The sequence below is a fragment of the Papio anubis genome, chromosome X (genome assembly GCF_008728515.1).
Source record: "Papio anubis isolate 15944 chromosome X, Panubis1.0, whole genome shotgun sequence".
NCBI classification, from domain to species: Eukaryota; Metazoa; Chordata; class Mammalia; order Primates; family Cercopithecidae; genus Papio; species Papio anubis.
Genome location: NC_044996.1, coordinates 34242564 through 34261248, shown reverse-complemented (window position 1 = coordinate 34261248; position 18685 = coordinate 34242564). Strand labels below are relative to the sequence as shown.

General features: G+C 45.3%; 2 protein-coding genes across 2 annotated transcripts; one reads left to right on the top strand and one right to left on the bottom strand.

Moving 5' to 3' along the window:
* Positions 1–2715: 2715 nt before the first annotated feature.
* RNF113A (ring finger protein 113A) lies at positions 2716–4015 on the bottom strand. The gene has a single exon (XM_003918209.4). It carries the CDS (start codon positions 3805–3807, stop codon positions 2773–2775), a length of 1035 nt encoding a protein of 344 aa, XP_003918258.1. The 5' UTR covers positions 3808–4015; the 3' UTR covers positions 2716–2772.
* NDUFA1 (NADH:ubiquinone oxidoreductase subunit A1) lies at positions 3987–9151 on the top strand. The gene is made up of 3 exons (XM_009198191.2): positions 3987–4207; positions 5477–5566; positions 8997–9151. The coding sequence occupies exons 1-3, from the start codon at positions 4106–4108 to the stop codon at positions 9015–9017; spliced, it is 213 nt and encodes a 70-aa protein (XP_009196455.1). The 5' UTR covers positions 3987–4105; the 3' UTR covers positions 9018–9151.
* Positions 9152–18685: the final 9534 nt, after the last annotated feature.

Here is an 18685-nt window from a genome sequence, read left to right as displayed (position 1 = left end):
ATCTGATATATATTTGTGTCACTGTCTTTCATGTAAATTCTTTTTTTTTTTTTTTGAGATGGGTTATCTGTCACCCAGACTAGAGTGCAGTGGCATGATCACATCTCACTGCAACCTCAAACTCTCAGGCTGAAGGGATCTTCCTGTCTAAGCCTCCTGATTAGCTGGGACTACAGGCAAATGCCACCATCCCTTGCTAAGTTTTTTATTTTTTATTTTTTGTAGAGATGGGGTCTCACTTTGTTGTCCAGGCTGGTCTCCAACTCCTGGCCTCAAGTGATCCTCCTGCCTCAGCCTCCTAAAGTGCTGGGATTACAAGTGTGAGCCACTGTGCTCACTTCATGTAAGTTCTATGAGAGCAGGGACCTGTGTGCTTTTGTCATGGCTGTATCTCCGGTGCTTAATGCCTGTCATGTAGTGGGTGATCAATACAAATTTATTAAATTAATGTTCACAGCTACCAGTCTAGTCCAGCCTACCATCATCTCACTTGGACCAGTGCACCACCCCCATAACTGATCTCCCTGTTTCATGTCTGGCTGCCTTCAATCCATTCCCCACTCTTCAGAATTATCTTTTTGAAATCCAGATCTGATCATTTCATTTTCCTTCTTAAAACCATTAAAAAATTTTGTTTTGGGACGAAGTCTCGCTCTGTCACCCAGGCTGGAGTGCAGTGGCGCGATCTTGGCTCACTGCAACCTCCGCCCCACCCCCTGCCCCAGGTTCAAGCAATTCTTCTGCCTCAGCCTTCTGAGTAGCTGGAATTACAGGCACGCACCACCACGGCTGGCTAATTTTTGTATCTTTAGTATAGACGGGGTTTCATCATGTTGGTCAGGCTAGTCTTGAATTCCTGACCTTATGATCTGCCTGCCTCAGACTCTCAAAGTGCTGGGATTACAGGTGTGACCACCGCACCCAGCTCCCCACATTTTTTTTTTTTTTTTTTTTTTTTTTTTTTTGAGACAGAGTCTTGCCCTGTTTCCCAGTCTGGAGTGCAGTGCCAGAGCAATCCGACTCACTGCAACCTCCGCCTCCCAGGTTCAAGGGATTCTCCTGCCTCAGCCTCCCAAGTAGCTGGGATTAAAGGTGCCTGCCACCACGCCTGGCTAATTTTTTGTATTTTTACTAGATACGGGGTTTCACCATGTTGGCCAGGCAGGATCGCTTGAACCTGGGAGGCAGAGGTTGCAATGAGCCAAGATTGCACCACTGCACTCCAGCCTGGATGACAGAGCAAGACTCTGTCTTAAAAAAAAAAAAAAAGGATGTCTTTAAACGGATTAATGAATGTGAATAAAAACCACTAACCCAGAATTTATTCTTGCATCTGTTTCTTGGGATTAGCCCAAATTCTAGCCATATCAATAAAAATTTACTAATCATTTGGCCTAACTGGCCTCCCTGCCTCTTGTCTTCCATCTCCCTTGTGATCCATCCTATAGCCGCAACCACAGTAACACTAAAACAAACAAAAAAACCCGTCTGATTGTGTTCTCTTCCCAAACCTCTGCTATCTCCCCCACTGCCTACAGAATACAGTCAGTGCTCCTCAGCTTGGATTCAAGGCTTTGGCCCCAATCTCCCTTTTTAAACCTCTCCAGGCTTATTTATTAAGTGCTTATTATATGCCAAGCACTAGGCTAGTCACCGAGTTCATAAACCAGTTGGAAAGACAGGTACATCCACTAATTTTAATAAGGTGTGATCAACACTATTACAGAGACTGTGAGAACACAGATAGTTTCAGGTAATGGATGATAAAATACTATGTTTTTGCCCTCTGCAGGTTCACAAGTTCAGTCTACAATAGCAATGTCCAATACAGTGGTCAGCCACATTTCAAGTACTCAACAGTCACATGAGGCTAGTGTCTATCACACTGGATAGCTGAGCACAGATACTTTTATCATCCATGGAAGAGGGGGTTAACTATAGCTGCTTCCAAGACAGCAAGGGGGCCGGGCGCGGTGGCTCACGCCTGTGATCCCAGCACTTTGGGAGGCCTAGGTGGGCGGATGCCGAGGTGGGCGGATCAAGAGTTCAGGCGATGGAGACCATCCTGGCTAATATGGTGAAACCCCGTCTCTACTAAAAATACAAAAAATTAGCTGGGCGTGGTGGCACGCGCCTGTAGTCTCAGCTACGCGGGAGGCTGAGGCAGGAGAATCACTTGAACCTGGGAGGCGGAGGTTGCAGTGACCTGAGATCGCGCCATTGCACTCCAGCCTGGACAACAGAGCGAGACTCCGTCTCAAAAATAAATAAATAAATAAATAAATAAATAAATAACCCAGACAGCAAGGAACATTTCCCATATGTGAAGCCTGTGGTACTAGCTACCAATTCCCCAAACGCAACCCCTCTCCCCCACACCTTGGCTCCGGTATATTTTGTAGTACAGGCTCCCAAGAGAAAGAATGCATGAAAGTACTTTGTAAACTATTAAGTGATACAGAAATGTGATATGATAAACAGGCTCAGAGTTCTTACTTTCATCATAGCTTTGGCTACTTCAAGCAAATTATAGCTCTTTTCTCAAACTATTCCCACCCCTATAATTGATGCCAAAGTGTTCTGAAAAGAAACACAGGCAAAATGGTTATCCTAGGGCTAAAAATCCTGATTATACCTACCTTGAGGTTTTTAATCCAGGACCCTACTTCACCACCCGCCTTCTCTGTCACTGTCTCTACAAAGGAAGGACACGAATTAAGACTTCCAAAAGAACAAAATATTTATTTTTTAAATTTAAGAATTATCAGAAACCTAAGTAACGGGAATTGGATCCTCATCGGGGTCTTCTGGCAAGTCGGAAGCACCACCACCCTCTCCTGTAGCTCGATGCTTCTCTAGTTTAGCAATCAATTCTTTCGCTGGATTGAAGACGCCATTGGTCTGCTGGTCACAGACATAGCAGCGCGGGGTGGTGCGGAAATGCTGCAGTGCACAGCTCTCGCAGAAATAATGCCTGCACTTGGTGACAACTGGGTTTTGGAAGCTCTGGCGACAGATGAAACACTTGAATGGTATTTCCTCATCATCGCTTCCCACTTCATAGTTTTCATCCTCATAGACACCATAGCGACCCTCATCAAGCTCACGTTCGATCTGCCACCCATGCTTGTAATCTGAACGGTCATGGAGGAATTTGCAGCTGTCTCCGAAGCCGCAGAAGCCAGTCTCTTTGTAGTCCTTACAGATGTCGGGCTGGTAATCCCAGCGCACGGTGGCACGTAGATGCTCGGGCGCTCGGATGGGGCCCTTCCTCACCATCCCGGAAGAGGCATTGCCCATAGACGTATCCTTGGGCTTCATGTATTTCTGATAATTGTTGATTCCCCGATAGATCTTGTCATCCTCCTTGCCCCTCAGCTCCTCCTGGATCTTCTGGCTGCGCTCAAAGATGGCTTGTGCATCGCGCTCTTTCTCTGTGTCCAGCTCATAGACAGCTGTCGCCCCCATATCCTCTGGTCCCACGGGTTTCGCCGAGCGGGTGGATTTATAAACCACGCCGAGACTCTCGGGCTCATTTTCCTCCTCCTCCTCGCTGCTCAAGTCGCCGTAAGCTGCCTTCTGTTTACCACTGTCACGAGTCTTCTGTATCATTGGATTGTGAGTCGCCCGCTTCTTTTCCGGTCGAACCACAGTGCAGCCTTCGTCGCTACTGCTGCCGCTGTCTCCGGGCTCTGGGTCGCAGGCCGGGCGCTTTCTGCGTCCAGCAGCCCCTTTCCGCCCAGGCTTTTTGAAAAGGAAGGTGCACACCTGATCCGCCGTCTTCCCTGGAGAAAACTGCTCTGCCATTTTAGAGTCCCGAGCTCCGAAACGGCCGTGGCTGCCGGGGTTGCACTTGGCCGCTGCGCGTTACTCCACGTCGCGCGCTCCGCCGGGAGTCGAAGCAAAAGACACTGACGGAAGAGAACTGCGAGAGCGCGAGCGCCAGCCTCTCTTGAGCCCTGGCAGATCCCGTCGCTTCCTCCGGAGCCGTACGTGGCACCGCCCCGCTCGCGGGCGGCCGCGGGGCTTACTGGGAAGGGAGCCGAAGCCCGGTCACCTTTCAAGGACCCAGAAGTAGGGTTTTGGCCTAGATAACGGGGCAGAGATGTGGTTCGAGATTCTCCCCGGACTCGCCGCCATGGGCGTGTGCTTGTTTATTCCGGGACTGGCTACTGCGTACATCCAGAGGTTCACTAACGGGGGCAAGGTAAGGCGGCTTCCTGGGCCCGGGGGCTGACTCCACTGGCAGATTTCTGAAAAGGATGGTGGGCAGAGAGGCCGTCAGCCTGCGGACCCTCTCTCCGAGGCCGGCCCTCTACTTTCTTCCGGTTGCCTAGAAGCCGAGGCTTGCGAAACGAAGCGCGGTAGAAACCACATCCTGCTCTAGTGAAAAACAGCGTTTCTGGGTGTATCAAAGTGGGCCTTAGGGCAGAGTAGCGACGCGGGGGCCGGAAAGGTAGATTAGAAGAGGTGGCTCAAGCCTGAGAATCGCTCACTGCAACCTCCGCCTTCCGGGTTCAAGAGATTCTCCTGGCTGGGCGCGGTGGCTCACGCCTGTAATCCCAGCACTTTGGGAGACCGAGGCGGGCGGATCACCTGAGGTCGGGAGTTCGATACCAGCCTGACCAACATGGGGAAACCCCATCTCTACTAAAAATACAAAATTAGTGGGGCGTGGTGGCGCATGCCTGTAATCCCAGCTACTCGGGAGGCTGAGGCAGGAGAATCGCTTGAACCCAGGAGGCGGAGGTTGCAGTGAGCCGAGATCGCGACACTGCACTCCAGCCTGGGCAACAAGGGCGAAACTCCGTCTCAAAAAAAAAAAAAAGATTTTCCTGCCTCACCCTCCTGAGTAGCCGGGACCACGCCCGGCTATTTATTTATTTATTTTGGTAGAGACGGGATTTCATCATGTTGGCGAGGCTGGTCTCGAACTTCTGACCTCAGGTGATCCACCCGCCTTGACCTCCCAAAGTGCTGGGATTACAGGCGTGAGCCGCCGCTCCCGGCCACCCTTGACTTTTTTATTCCCCACTTTCTCTTGCAAGCGTTTAGGAATTTACTGCAGGGTCTTGTGTTTTACATCAGGATTCATTTTCCCCTCTTAGCCCTTCACATCATCTCTAGAGTACAGAGTATAAATTTATTTACTTTTTGAATTTGTGATTGTCCACGTGTGATCTACAGCTGTTGTTTCTTAGTGTCCCAAAAGGCAACAACTAGATATTTCTTTTTTTTAAAAAGGAAAAAAAATTCATGTTGGTTAAAATAGTGTAAGAAGTCACAGTCACCAACTTAATCCTAAAGTGTAGTGGTCTGATTTTATTTAGGAGATTCTGTTCTTGTACTACTAATTTGCATTTTTATTTGAATGATGATTCCATTTCTCTAGAATGTCCCTTCTAAAAATTGTAATATCCATCAATTGGGTCACTCACTTTTATAAACCGCAACAATAATTGTCTCTTATTTGAAGGAAAAAAGGATTGCTCATTTTGGGTATCACTGGAATCTGATGGAAAGAGATAGGCGCATCTCTGGAGTTAATCGTTACTATGTGTCAAAGGTAAGAAGCCACTCTGATGCCAGCCTTCTGCCAGGGTTGAGGTGGGTTCTGGTAATGCCTTGCCAAGGGTCATACAATGCTAATATATAACTAGCATTTTCTTGTCTACTAGTGAGGTTGGCATCTTTTTACATATTTAATCTTTTATGTTTCTTATTTTTTTTAGTTTTTCTTACTGTCATATATTTCTTATTCTGTGGATTGTTGCCTATATCCTTTGCCTGTTCTATTGTTTTGTCTTTTTTCTTTTCAATCTATAGTTCTTTATATATTCTAGACTTTTAATTTTTTGTCTATTTTATATATGACAAACATTTTTCCCAGTCTGCTGTTTGTCTTTTTCACTTTATGATGTTTTTCATCAGGTAGTTTTAAATTTTGATATTCAATTTATCATGTTTTGTTGCTCTGGATTCTGAGTTTTTATGTCTCCCATACAAAGGCCTTTTCTACCTAAGGTTATAAAAATACGTTCAAAAAATAAAATAGAGACAGTCTTGCTGTGTTGCCCTGGCTGGCCTCAAACTCATAGGCTCAAGTGATCTTGCCTCAGCCTTCAGAGGAGCTGGGACTACAGGTGTGCCACTTATACCTGGCTCATAAAAATAGTTTTAAAAAATAATTTCTCCTAATATTGTTAGTTTCTTTAAAAAAAATTAGTTATTTGGTCCCATCTACAGGTCATTTTGGAGTATAATGTGAAGGGAGGATTAACTTTACTTTTTTTCAAGAGGTAGCTAGTTATCGCAATTACCCATTTATAGAACAATTTAGTAGTCCTAGCTACTCAGAAGGCTGAGGCAGGAGGATAGCCTGAGCCCAGGGGTTCGAGGCTGCAGTGTGGTAGGATCGTACCACTGCATTCCAGCCTGGGTGAGAGAATGAGAGCCTGTTTCAAAAAAAAAAAAACCCCACCAAACACCCAGTTCATTTTTATTTGTAATACCACTCTGGTATACTAAATTTCCATATACACACGTAGACCTGTTTCACAGATGTGCTTTTCTGTACTCTAGGTCTGCCTATTCCTGCAACAATACCTCATTTAAAGAATTACTATACTTTTATATTTGATTCAGTTATGGCATTGCCATTTTTGTAGGTCAAAAACGATCAAGCAGTAGCATTTTCATAAGGTTCGACCTAATGTCATTGTGTTTTTCTTTCTTTTCTTTTTGAACCAGATCTCCTCTGTCTGAAGTCTGGAGTGCCGTGGTGCAATCTTGACTCACCTTCCACCTGCCAGGTTCAAGCGATTCTTGTGCCTCAGCCTCCTGAGTAGCTGGGATTACAGGCACCCGCCACCATGCCCAGCTTATTTTTTTTTTTTTTTGTATTTTTTGGTAGAGACGGAGTTTCACCATATTGGTCTGGCTGGTTTCCTAACTCCTGACCTCAAGTGATCCACCCACCTCAGCCTCTCAAAGTGTTAGGATTACAGGTGTGAGCCCCTATTCCTGGCCCTAATAGTATGTTTTTATATTTTGTAGGAGTAGTTCATTCTCATAATTCTTTTAAAATGTTTACTTTTTTTTTTTTGAGACGGAGTCTTGCTTTGTCACCCACGCTGGAGTGCAGTGGTGCGATCTCGGCTCACTGCAAGCTCTGCCTCCCAGGTTCACGCCATTCTCCTGCCTCAGCCTCCGAGTAGCTGGGACTACAGGCGCGCAGCACCACGCCCGGCTAATTTTTTGTATTTTTGGTAGAGACGGGGTTTCACCGTGTTAGCCAGGATGGTCTCAATCTCCTGACCTCGTGATCCACCCGCCTCGGCCTCCCAAAGTGCTGGGATTACAGGCATGAGCCACCGCGCCCAGTCAAAATGTTTACTTTTTAATATTTTCTCCTTGCTCATTTATTCCTCACAGCAAACCTAAGTAAATAGTATTTCCATTTTATAGACAAGGGTCAGAGTGATTAAATAATATTATAGGGACTCAACCTGGGTGATACGCCTCTCAGTGGAGGGGTCGTTGAGAATCTAATCTAATGCACATGGTAATAGATATCTACTTATCTGGAGCCATATTTCTCAAAGTATAGTCCAAGAATAACCATCAGAATCACCTGGCATGTGAGGCAGAATTAGGATTTCTAAGAGATGGCTCCAAGAAGATGCAATTTTAACTTCTCTTAAGGCAGTTCTTCCTGTAATAGTAAACCAAATACCTGGACTATGTTATTTAATACCTTTTAATACCTAGAAGAAGTGTCATCACTGATTAGTCTTTTTTTTTTTTTTTTTTTTGAGACGAAGTCTTGCTCTGTTGCCCAGGCTGGAGTGCAGTGGCACGAGCTCGGCACACTGCAAGCTCCACTCGCCAGGTTCAAGCGATTCTCCTGCCTCAGCCTCCCGAGTAGCTGGGATTACAGGCACGCTGTAATTTTTGTACTTTTAGTAGAGACGGGGTTTCACCATCTTGGCCAAGCTGGTCTTGAACTCCTGACCTCGTGATCCACCTGCCTCGGCCTGCCAGAGTGCTAGGGTTACAGGCGTGAGCCACCGTGCCCAGCCTCATCTTTTAATTTATAGCTTCTGAAGTATTTGGTTGTCAGCTTAGTGAGATCCAGTAGGTATTTTGAATAGATAGTGTAGTGCTTGTTGGAGAAGGGTTCTGGAGTTGGGGTCCCTGGACTTGAATTCTGGCTCTGCTAATTCCTTATGGACTTAAGCAGGTGACTTTTAACCTCTCTGAGCCTCCATTTCCTCGTTTGTAAAAAAAAATGGAATGAGAATAATAGTATCTACCTCATATTGGCTGTTATTTTTTAAAACAGATTTTAGCTTGTCCTCTGACTCACTGAGGTGCTTTGTAAAAGGATCCAGGTGGAGGCTGGGCACAGTGACTCCCGCCTGTAATCCTAGCACTTTGGGAGGCCAAGGCAGATGGATCACCTGAGGTCAGGAGTTTGAGATCAACCTGGCCAACATGGCGAAACCCCTTCTCTACTAAAAATACAAAAATCATCTGGGCATGGTGGCGCACGCCTTTAATCCCAGCTACTTGGGAGGCTGAGGAAGGAGAATCACTTGAACCCAGGAGGTGGAGGTTGCAGTGAGGCCAGATCGCGTCACTGCACTCCAGCCTGTGTGATGGGAGCGAGACTCCATCTCAAAAAAAAAAAAAAAAAAAAGGATCCAGGTGGTAAAAAGTTGCTTGACTGTAGTTCTGATTGGGGGTGGGGGAAGGTTTGTTTCATATAAAGCAATATGCTGCTGTCAGAAAATGAAAACTAGAATTCATTACAGGTTATTCTTTAGTGATTATAAAATTTAATCCAATGTATTATTGCAGTTAGAGAAATGTGGGATGTGGAAGCATTCTTTTTAATAACAGAATGCCATTTAGTGACACTGGAAATAAAAGTACATGGCATGTCTTTGATGGGAACAGACTTGTCACATTCTCCTTTTTAAACTGTTTTTCAGGGTTTGGAGAACATTGATTAAGGAAGCATTTTCCTGATTGATGAAAAAAATAACTCAGTTATGGCCATCTACCCCTGCTAGAAGGTTATACAGTGTATTATGTAACATGCAATGTGTTATGTAGTGCTTAATAAAAATAAAATGAAAAAAGTGCATTTCTTTTTTTTTAAATATGTTACACAAAATCAAGCAATCTACCCAATGTAATCTTTATCACTGAAAAAAACTGGAAGGCAATTGTGAGGCTTGTGTAGACGTAATGTACATCCATAATGTACATCAAGCATCTGTCTCTGTGCCTAGCACCTAATACTTCATAAATTGTAGTTGCTACTACTGTAGTAGACACTAGTATATTTTATTTAACTTTATTTATTTATTTTTTAGACAGACTCTTGCTCTCTTGCCCAGGCTGGAGTGCAGTGGCTCAATCTTGGCTCATTGCAAGCTCCGCCTCCCAAGTTCAAGTGATTCTCCTGCCTCAGCCTCCTGAGTAGCTGGGATTACAGGCACCTGCCACTGCACCTGGCTAATTTTTGTATTTTTAGTAGAGACGGGGTTTCACCATATTGGTCAGGCTGGTCTTGAACTCCTGACCCTATGATCCACCTGCCTCGGCCTCTCAAAGTGCTGGAATTACAGGTGTGAGCCACCGTGCCTGGCCAGCTTTTATGTTTTTAGTAGAGATGGGGTTTCACCATGTTGGCCAGGCTGGTCTCGAATCCCTGACCTCAAGTGATCCACCCGCCTTGGCATCCCAAAGTGCTTTGATTACAGGTGTGAGCCATTGCGCCCGGCTGACACTAGTAAATTTTACAAACATAGTTTCTTCAGAGATGACTAGGGGAATACAGAAAAAGTGGTTTTTTTCTAGTTCCTTTTCTGAGTGGATCCTACAATGTTTAAAATTCCAGTTGGTTAGGTTTGAGCTGAGAGGGGTGTAAGAAAATAATTCCAGGTTGGGCGCAGTGGTGGTGTGAGACAGGAGAATGGTTTGAACCCGGGAGGCAGAGGTTACCGTGAGCTGAGATTGTGCCACTGCACCCCAGCCTGGGTGACAGAGTGAGACACTGTCTCCAAAAAAAAAAAAAAAAAAAAACCCAGCTGGGACATGTTTAAAACAGATTGCACACAATCTTCATGCATTATGTATAGTATCTAACAAATAGTATATGCTTAAGTTAATTTTCGTTTTAGTATACAGCAACAGCAATCATTTGGTTTATTAAAATGAGAGTGTACTGAGCACTTGAAATAGAGATGCATGTTCAACGTTAAAGGTAACCAAAGATGAAGATCTGAAAAGATAGAACTAAAGATGGTGATAACTCCGGGTGTATAAAGCAACACCACAGATGACACTTCCAGGTGAGAATACTAAGTTGCTTTTCATCGCTTATCCAGTTAAACATTTGATCTGAACCCGCCTGCGCTGTGTGATTGCCATTGATCTCATTTTATAGGGCAGGGCTTATAGAAGGAAGTGGCGGTTAAACTTACAGTGGTGGCTAGATTGTGCCATCCCTTGATCGGCAATGACCTTTACTTTTTACTGTATAAGGAAAGCCTGGTCATGATTACAAATTTAATACAACCTGTATTATCATTTAGTGCTTCACAGACCTTGGGTAATTGACTGTTAGAACTATCCCTGGCCAGGCGGTGGCTCACACCTGTAATCCCAGCACTTTGGGAGGCCGAGGCGGGTGGATCACCTGACATCGGGAGTTCAAGACGTGACGGATCAACATAGAGAAACCCCGTCCCTACTAAAAATACAAAATTAGCTGGGCGTGGTGGCACATGCCTGTAATCCCAGCTACTCTGGAGGCTGAGGTAGGAGAACTGCTTGAACCTAGGAGGCAGAGGTTGCAGTGAGCCAAGATTGCGCCACCGCACTCCAGCCTGGGCGACAGAGCCAAACTCTGTCTCAAAAAAAAAAAAAAAAAAGCTATCCCTCGAAAGGACGAAAGAGGACAGGTAGTACACATAGGGAGTTGTGGATACAGATGTGTTGAAAACATGACTGATCTATTATTACTTTTATTGATTTTTAGGTCTGCTATTTTTCCATTTTGCCTGTGGGCAGGGATCATCTCCTAAATTTTTATGTCCTTAGATGACTGTCACAATTGCACAGTTGTATAGTGAGGGGCTACAAAATAAGAGGTGGAGTTGGTCAGGTTCACGGTTAGAGTCCATATTCTTCACTGCCCTTTTTTGTAGCGTCTGCTGTGAAATTGAGCTTTATTTTTGTACTCTACTGCTAGGGGGTGAGCCAGATTAAAGCACTTTGAAGATAGAAGATTTAACGGTGGTGTGTAGTCTAGATTTCTTTTCTTTCTTTTTTTTTTGCAAGTGCAATTTAGAAGGGTTTTCTTACAGCAGCTCTAACTGATGTGGTACAGCTGCTGATCTCAGATCCATCTGTCACCAGTTTTTAAGGCCTGTTAAAATGCTGCTTAGGAAACAATCCCATTTGCTCAGTTTTATTTACTATCATTAAGTTTTTTAAAAATAGATGTTATATTCATCTAGCTCTAAATCCAACAATATGAGGTATGCAGTGAAAATAGTTGCTCTAATCCCCTGCCCAGCACCTGTCAATTGTCACACCACCCCAAAGGGTTTCTTTTTACTTTATTTTTTTTGAGATGGTGTTTTCACTCTTGTCACCCAGGCTGGAGTGCAGTGGCGTGATCTCGGCTCACTGGCAACCTCTGCCTCCTGGGTTCAAGTGATTCTCCTGCGTCAGCCTCCTGAGTAGCTGGGATTACAGGTGCCTGTCACCACGCCCAGCTAGTTTTTGTATTTTTAATAGATACGGGGTTTCACCATGTTGGCCATGAACTTGAACTCCAGACCTCAGGTGATCCACCTGCCTTGGCCTCCCAAAGTGCTAGGATTACAGGTGTGAGCCACTGCGTCTGGCGTGGGTTTCTTTTTACTTTAAAAATAATCCTTTTTGACCAGGTGTGGTGGCTCAAAAAAAAAAAAAATCCTTTTTTATTAAACCCAAACCAAAAATGCTCAATAGTGTTTCTTTTTCTTTCTTTTTCTCTTTTTTTGAAACAGGGTCTCACTCTGTCACCCAGGCTGGAGTGCAGTGGTGAGATCTTAGGTCACTGCAACCACTGCTTCCTGGGCTCAAGTGATCCTCCCACTTCAGCCTCCTGAGTAACTGGGACCACAAGCGCTTACTCCACAGCTGGCTAATTGTATTTTTTCGTAGAGACATGGTTTTGCCATATTGTCCAGGCTGGTTTCGAACTCCTGGGCTCGAGAGATCCGCCAGCCTCGGCCAGGTATGAGCCTACCACACCTGGCCAATAGGGTTTCTTTATGCACATACAAATACAGACGGGCTCTTCTGTCTTGTATGCAATGGTAGTGTCTGACACATACTATTCACTTCTTTGGAAGTTTGGAAGAATGGTTCTTGTTTGAAATTACATCTACCAGGTTGTTACTTGTAGGGTCAAATAAAGTAGTCAATAGGAAAAGACTGAAAAAAGATAGAGGAAGCCATACATATTCAGAAGGAAGAGGAAGAGAATGGCGCTGCCTTTTGTTTGGGAACCAAATGACCATTTAGCCAGTGGCAGAGCTGGGACTAGAATCCTGATGGTTTGACTCCCAACCTAGTGTATTGTTCTTTGTGGCTTACTTCACTCAACACTGATTGACTAAATGCTACATGCCAGGTGCTGTACCTCAGATTTGAATATGACACCACAGGCCGGGTGCGGTGGTTCACACCTGTAATCCCAACACTTTGGGAGGCTGAGGTGGGCAGATCACTTGAGGCCAGGAGTTCGAGACCAGCCTGGCCAACATAGTGAAACTCCATCTCTACCAAATAATAAAATGACTTAAAATAAATGAATGTGACACGGAACTGCTCTGCGGGAACTTAGTCAGTGGGAGTGACAGACAATTATGTGAAGGATAAGTGCTGTGACAGAAGTTTGCAGAAGGTGCTGTGGGACTGCAGAGGTGGGGCAACCCAGCCTTGGGTTGAGGGGAAAGGAAAGAGCTTAGGGATACGTTTCCAGAGGATGTCTACACTAAGCTGTCTGGAAGGCTGGATAGGATTTATGAGACAAACAACTGAGGGGAGGACATTCCAAGCAGAGAGAACAGCATGAGGGTGGGGACACAAATAGCATGGCTATGTGGGAAACTCTACAAGCAGTTCTGCAGAGCAAAGAGTGCGAGGCAGAAGAGAGGGACTAGAGAGGTTGGCAGGGCCCAGAACGTGAATGTCTACCACTGGGTGTTGGAATTTCTCCTGAGGGCGACTGGGGAGTCTGGCAGGAAGCAGGAGAGTGATGCGACTTGTGCACATCTGCCTGGATGCTCTGCACAGGGTGGGTTTAAAGCAGTGGTTCTCAGCTGGGTGAGTTTGGCTCCCAGGGCATATTGCAACGTTTGCAGACATTATTCCTTGAGGCAACAGGAGGTATGGGTCGGGAGGTGTTGCTGACATCTAGTGGGTAGAAGCCAGAGATGCTTCTAAACATCCTAAGTTGTACAGTACAGTCCCACGTGACAATTTCCGGTAGCCTTAAGTGTCAATAGTGCCAAGGTTGAGAAACTCTGAAAACAGTAGCAGGGTCTCCATTAAGGAACACAGTAGGAAGTATTTTTTAAAAAATTCTGCCTGGTCGCAGTGGCTCACACTTGTAATCCCAGCACTTTGGGTGGTTGAGACAGGAGAACTGCTTGAGCCCAAGAGTTCAAGACCAGCCTGGGCAACAGCAAAACTCCTTATCTGTTTTGAAAAAAGTATTAAAGAGTCCAGGCACAGTGGTTCAAACCTGTAATCCCAGCACTTTGGGAGGCCAAAGAGGGTGGACCACTTGAGGCCAGGAGTTTGAGACCAGCCTGGCCAACATGGTGAAACCTCATCTCTACTAAAAATACAAAAATTAGGCCAGGCGTGGTGGCTCACACTTGTAATCTCAGCACTTTGAGAGGTCGAGGCAGGCGGATCACCTGAGGTCAGGAGTTCGAGACCAGCCTGGCCCTGGCCAACATGGTGAAACCCCATCTGTACCAAAAATAACAAAAATTAGCCGGGCGTGGTGGCGTGCACCTGTAATCCCAGCTACTTGGGAGGCTGAGGCAGGAGAATCACTTGAAGCTGGGAGGTGAAGGTTGCAGTGAGCCGAGATCAAGCCACTGCACTCCATCCTGGGTGACAGAGGGAGACTCTGTCTCACAAACAAACAAATAAATCAAAAATTGTTGGGCCTTGTGGCAGGCACCTGTAATCCCAGCTACTAGAGAGGTTGCAGCACAAGAACTACTTGAACCCAGGAGGCAGAGGTTGCAGTGAACTGAGATGGCGCCACTGCACTCCAGGCTGGGTGACAGAGTGAGACTCCCTCTAAAAAAAAAAAAAAAGTTACAGAGAGAAAGAAGTTTTAAACATTCCTAATTATTCGGAAACGTATGGGAGCAATTTCCCTTCTCCCTCCCTCTCCTGGTTCTTTTTTTGATTCAGATCTCTGTTCGCTCATCTGTAAACTTGAACCATATCCTTTCCCTGGAGGCGTTTGTTTTTCCAAGGAAGTATCCTAATGTACTCTTTTTCTTTCTTTCTTTTCTTTTCTTTTTTTTTTTTTTTGAGATGGAGTTTTGCCCTTGTTGCTCAGGCTGGAGTGCAATGGCGCAGTCTCGGCTCACTGCAACCTCCACCCCCGGGGTTCAAGCAGTTCTCCTGCCTCAGCCTCCCAAATAGTTGGGATTACAGTCATGTGCCACCACACTCAGCTAATTTTTTGTATTTTTAGTAGATACAAATCTACTTGGCCAGGCTGGTCTCAAACTCCTGACTTCAGGTGATCCACCTGCCTCGGCCTCTCAAAGTGCTAGGATTACAGGCATAAGCCACCATGTCCGGCCTCCCAGTGTACTCTCAGTGATGTGCCTCAGCTTGAGAAGGCACAGAACAAATGTTTCTTTTCCAAATAGATGATATAAGATGTGGCAACACAGAATGTTGGGAGTAACTTCACGTCAGGAAGCTGCACCACCTGTGGATTGTATGGCCTTTGGTTGGTCACATCACCAATCTTAGCTTCAGTTCTCCCATCTCTCAAGTGAGGACAGTATGTGCTCTGCATGCATCCCTGGGTAGCTGAGAAGATCTCACAAAATCATGTATGTGAAGTAGTTTGTAAGTGTACAGCCTTGTGCATGTGGAATGGACCATTGCTGCATTTTGAGTACCCCTTTAACAGCTCTCCAGCCGACCCCCAAATCTCTCAGGCACTTACACAAAAGTGATGTTGGGAGGACCCTCAGGCCAGGTCTTTGGTCCCCTGTTAGAGTGGTCACAGCTGGGGAATCTCAGAGCACTGCAAGGACAACAGACAGTAGGAACTTTGATGAAGACACTAACTGTTTGGAAGGTGTTTTCTGAAAGCAGAGCTAAAAACGCAGTTTCATGCCACTGTGAGAACTGAGTGCCTAGTTACCCCTCTAAACTTGCTACTTGCTCTGCTCTAAGGGAAGGTGCTGAATGGACTTAGGACTGAAGCTGACCATTCTTACCAAGAAGCTTCTGGTTGAGGGTAAGGGATGGAGGATGAGAGTTAAACATCAGTTGGTTTTCAAGATTCCATATCACTCTGATACTTCTGTGAACTGAGAAATTATTCTCCTGTACTTCTGTGGGAAACAAGGCTCATGGTACAATTTTAGGGTTTTTTTTTTTTTTTTCTATACCAAGTGTATAGATGTGGATTTTAGATATCGAAAGACTGTCGTTCAGCTTATTGGTTTGGGTCTGTGTGTGCTTGTGTAATGCTCCCTCTGTCACCTCATCCATACCCTCCGGACCAAATATTTTATCTCTGAGGTTTGAATACTCTAGAATATTCCTTTTTTTTTTGAGATGGAATCTCACTCTGTCACCCAGGCTGGAGTGCAATGGTATGAGTGGTGGAGTGCTTGGCTCACTGCAACCTCCGCCTCCTGGGTTCAAGTGATTCTCCTGCCTCAGCCTCCAAGTAGCTGGGATGACAGGCACCCCCCATCACGCCTGGCTAATTTTGTATTTTTAGTAGAGACGGGGTTTCACCATGTTGGCCAAGCTGGTCTTGAACTCCTGACCTCAAGTGATCAACCCGTCTCGGCCTCCCAAAGTGCTAGGGTTACTAATGTGAGCCACCGCATATGGCCAATTGTCACATTTTGATGCAGTTTTGATAAAAGGCAGGGAAAAAAATTCCTATAAAGAATAAATCCTATGTTATGTTTACATAATCTTTAATTGTTAAGTTTTTTGGCATATTTCTGTACCCTATATGTCTTATACTGTTGTCTGTAATACTCCTTCGTCCAACCCCAAAGACTCTTCTGCAACAAAAATCCAAATAATTGCTTTTAGGATTTCCACAAATCTTGATTCACCATTAGACACATAATTGTTCTTTACAGGGCACCACTGAGAAAATGGCCCAGCAGATATTACTTGTATAAACTCAAGTAACTCTTGCTTTATTAGTTTGAATACATTTGGTATCATCTGTTGTTTTGGTTCTTGGTAGGTGCCTTCCTCAGTTCCAGCAAACATGGAGAGACCAATTATTATATTTGGGCTGGAGAGTGGTCAGGCAATAAAATTTATAAACAACCATGCAATTTGAATTATGACCCCAAGTAACTATAATCCCAAAGGCAACAGAAAGAAGGTAGGGAGAACACTGGGAACACTGAGCATTACTGTCCCAAGAAAACAAAGATATTTTCCATGTGGTTAAGAGTTTCTTTGGTGGCCAGGCGCGGCAGCTCACGCCTGTAATCCCAGCACTTTGAGAGGCCGAGGCAGGTGGATCGCCTGAGGTCAGGGGTTCGAGACCAGCCTAACCAACACAGAGAAACCCTGTCTCTACTAAAAATACAAAATTAGCCCAGGTATGGTGGTGCATGCCTGTAATCCCAGCTACTCGGTAGGCTGAGGCAGGAGAAGCGCTTGAACTTGGGAGGTGGAGGTTGTGGTGAGCTGAGATCATGCCATTGCACTCCAGCCTGGGCAACAAGAGTGAGACTCTATCTCAAAAAACAAAACAAACAAACAAGACAAAACAAAAAAACCCAACCAAACAAAAAAACAGAGTTTCTCTGGTATACTGTGCCTATCTGCTCTGTACCACCTGCCATGTTGCTGGGGAGTGTTTCATTCAGCAGATAGATTTTCCCTCTCAGCCTAATACACTTTGTTTCTAGAGGCCAGAAGTCACCCCAGCTACCAGAAGCTTCCTCTTCTCTCTTACATCTAAGAAGTTAGTATTTGGGGTGGGGTTGGTCTGGTCTCTAGGGAAACCCTGGAGTTTTCATACAGTGCCTACAAGAGCAGCCCACTCTCGTTATGACCGTGGATCTCAACCTCAAGACATCACTATCAAAAATCCAGCCATCGGATTATAAAATCATGCTGCTATAAAGACACATGCACACGAATGTTTATTGCGGCACTATTCACAATAGCAAAGACTTGGAACCAACCCAAATGTCTATCAATGATAGACTGGATTAAGAAAATGTGGCACATATACACCATGGAATGCTATGCAGCCACAAAAGAGGATGACTTCATGTCCTTTGTAGGGACATGGATGAAGCTGGAAACCATCATTCTGAGCAAACTATCACAAGGACAGAAAACCGAACACCGCATGTTCTCACTCATAGGTGGGAATTGAACAATGAGATCACTTGGACACAGGGTGGGGAACATCACACACCGGGGCCTGTCGTGGGGTGGGGGGAGAGGGGGAGGAATACCATTAGGAGATATACCTAATGTAAATGACGAGTTAATGGGTGCAGCACACCAACATGGCACATGTACACATATGTAACAAATCTGCTGGTTGTGCACATGTACCCAAGAACTTAAAGTATAATAAAAAAATGTTTTTTAATCCAGCCATCAGGAACAGTTTTGCCACAGTACTTTTGTTCTGAGGGAGGCACTATTCAATGAGGTACTCATGCTCAAGGATGGCCAGGATATTCTGAGAGGTTTTTGTGACATCATGACTCTCAAGGACCCACCCACCTAGGCCTGACTACCACAGTACTCAGGTCTGTGGCCTTTACTGTTAGAGGATGGCCCTCTGCTTGGGAAAGGCCCTGGTTTCCTACCACCTCCTCCCTCTTTCTTCACTCCCACTAGGGCAGTCTGGTGGCCTTTGAGACGTGAAGCAAAGTCACTTGCTTAGAACTGAGGCAGGAGAATAGGGTCTGGAGGCAGGGAACCTAAGGCCATTTCACGCTGACTTCCTACAACTAAATTGAAAGGAAAGCCCTAACTTTCCACGCCTAAGTAACAAAAGAACCAGAGGTTGCTCCCCTTGCAAACCCCCACCTTTCTGTGTGGCAGATGGGAAATTGAAACTACCTCTGATTGGTTGAAAAAAGCAGATGGGAAATTGAAAGTACCTCTGATTGGTTGCTTTTTGCAACCAATCAAACGTTTGCATAGGAGTGTAACTTTGTAACTTCACTTCAACCTCTGATTGGTTGCTATCCTAACCAATCAGACGGATTGGGGGCCAAGTCTTCGCTTGTATAGAAGGGCAACTTTGTAACTTCACTCTAGCCTCTGATTGGCTGCTTTTCACAACCAATAAGATGTTTGCATAGGAGTGTGACCTTTGTAACTTCAGCCTCTG

Excerpts from the sequence above, each read along its gene's own strand:
- RNF113A (XM_003918209.4), bottom strand. The coding sequence starts at position 3,807 with ATGGCAGAGCAGTTTTCTCCAGGGAAGACGGCGGATCAGGTGTGCACC.
- NDUFA1 (XM_009198191.2), top strand. The coding sequence starts at position 4,106 with ATGTGGTTCGAGATTCTCCCCGGACTCGCCGCCATGGGCGTGTGCTTG. Across the intron at positions 4,208-5,476 it reads GGTTCACTAACGGGGGCAAG|GAAAAAAGGATTGCTCATTT; the intron begins GTAAGGCGGCTT and ends TCTTATTTGAAG. Across the intron at positions 5,567-8,996 it reads ATCGTTACTATGTGTCAAAG|GGTTTGGAGAACATTGATTA; the intron begins GTAAGAAGCCAC and ends ACTGTTTTTCAG.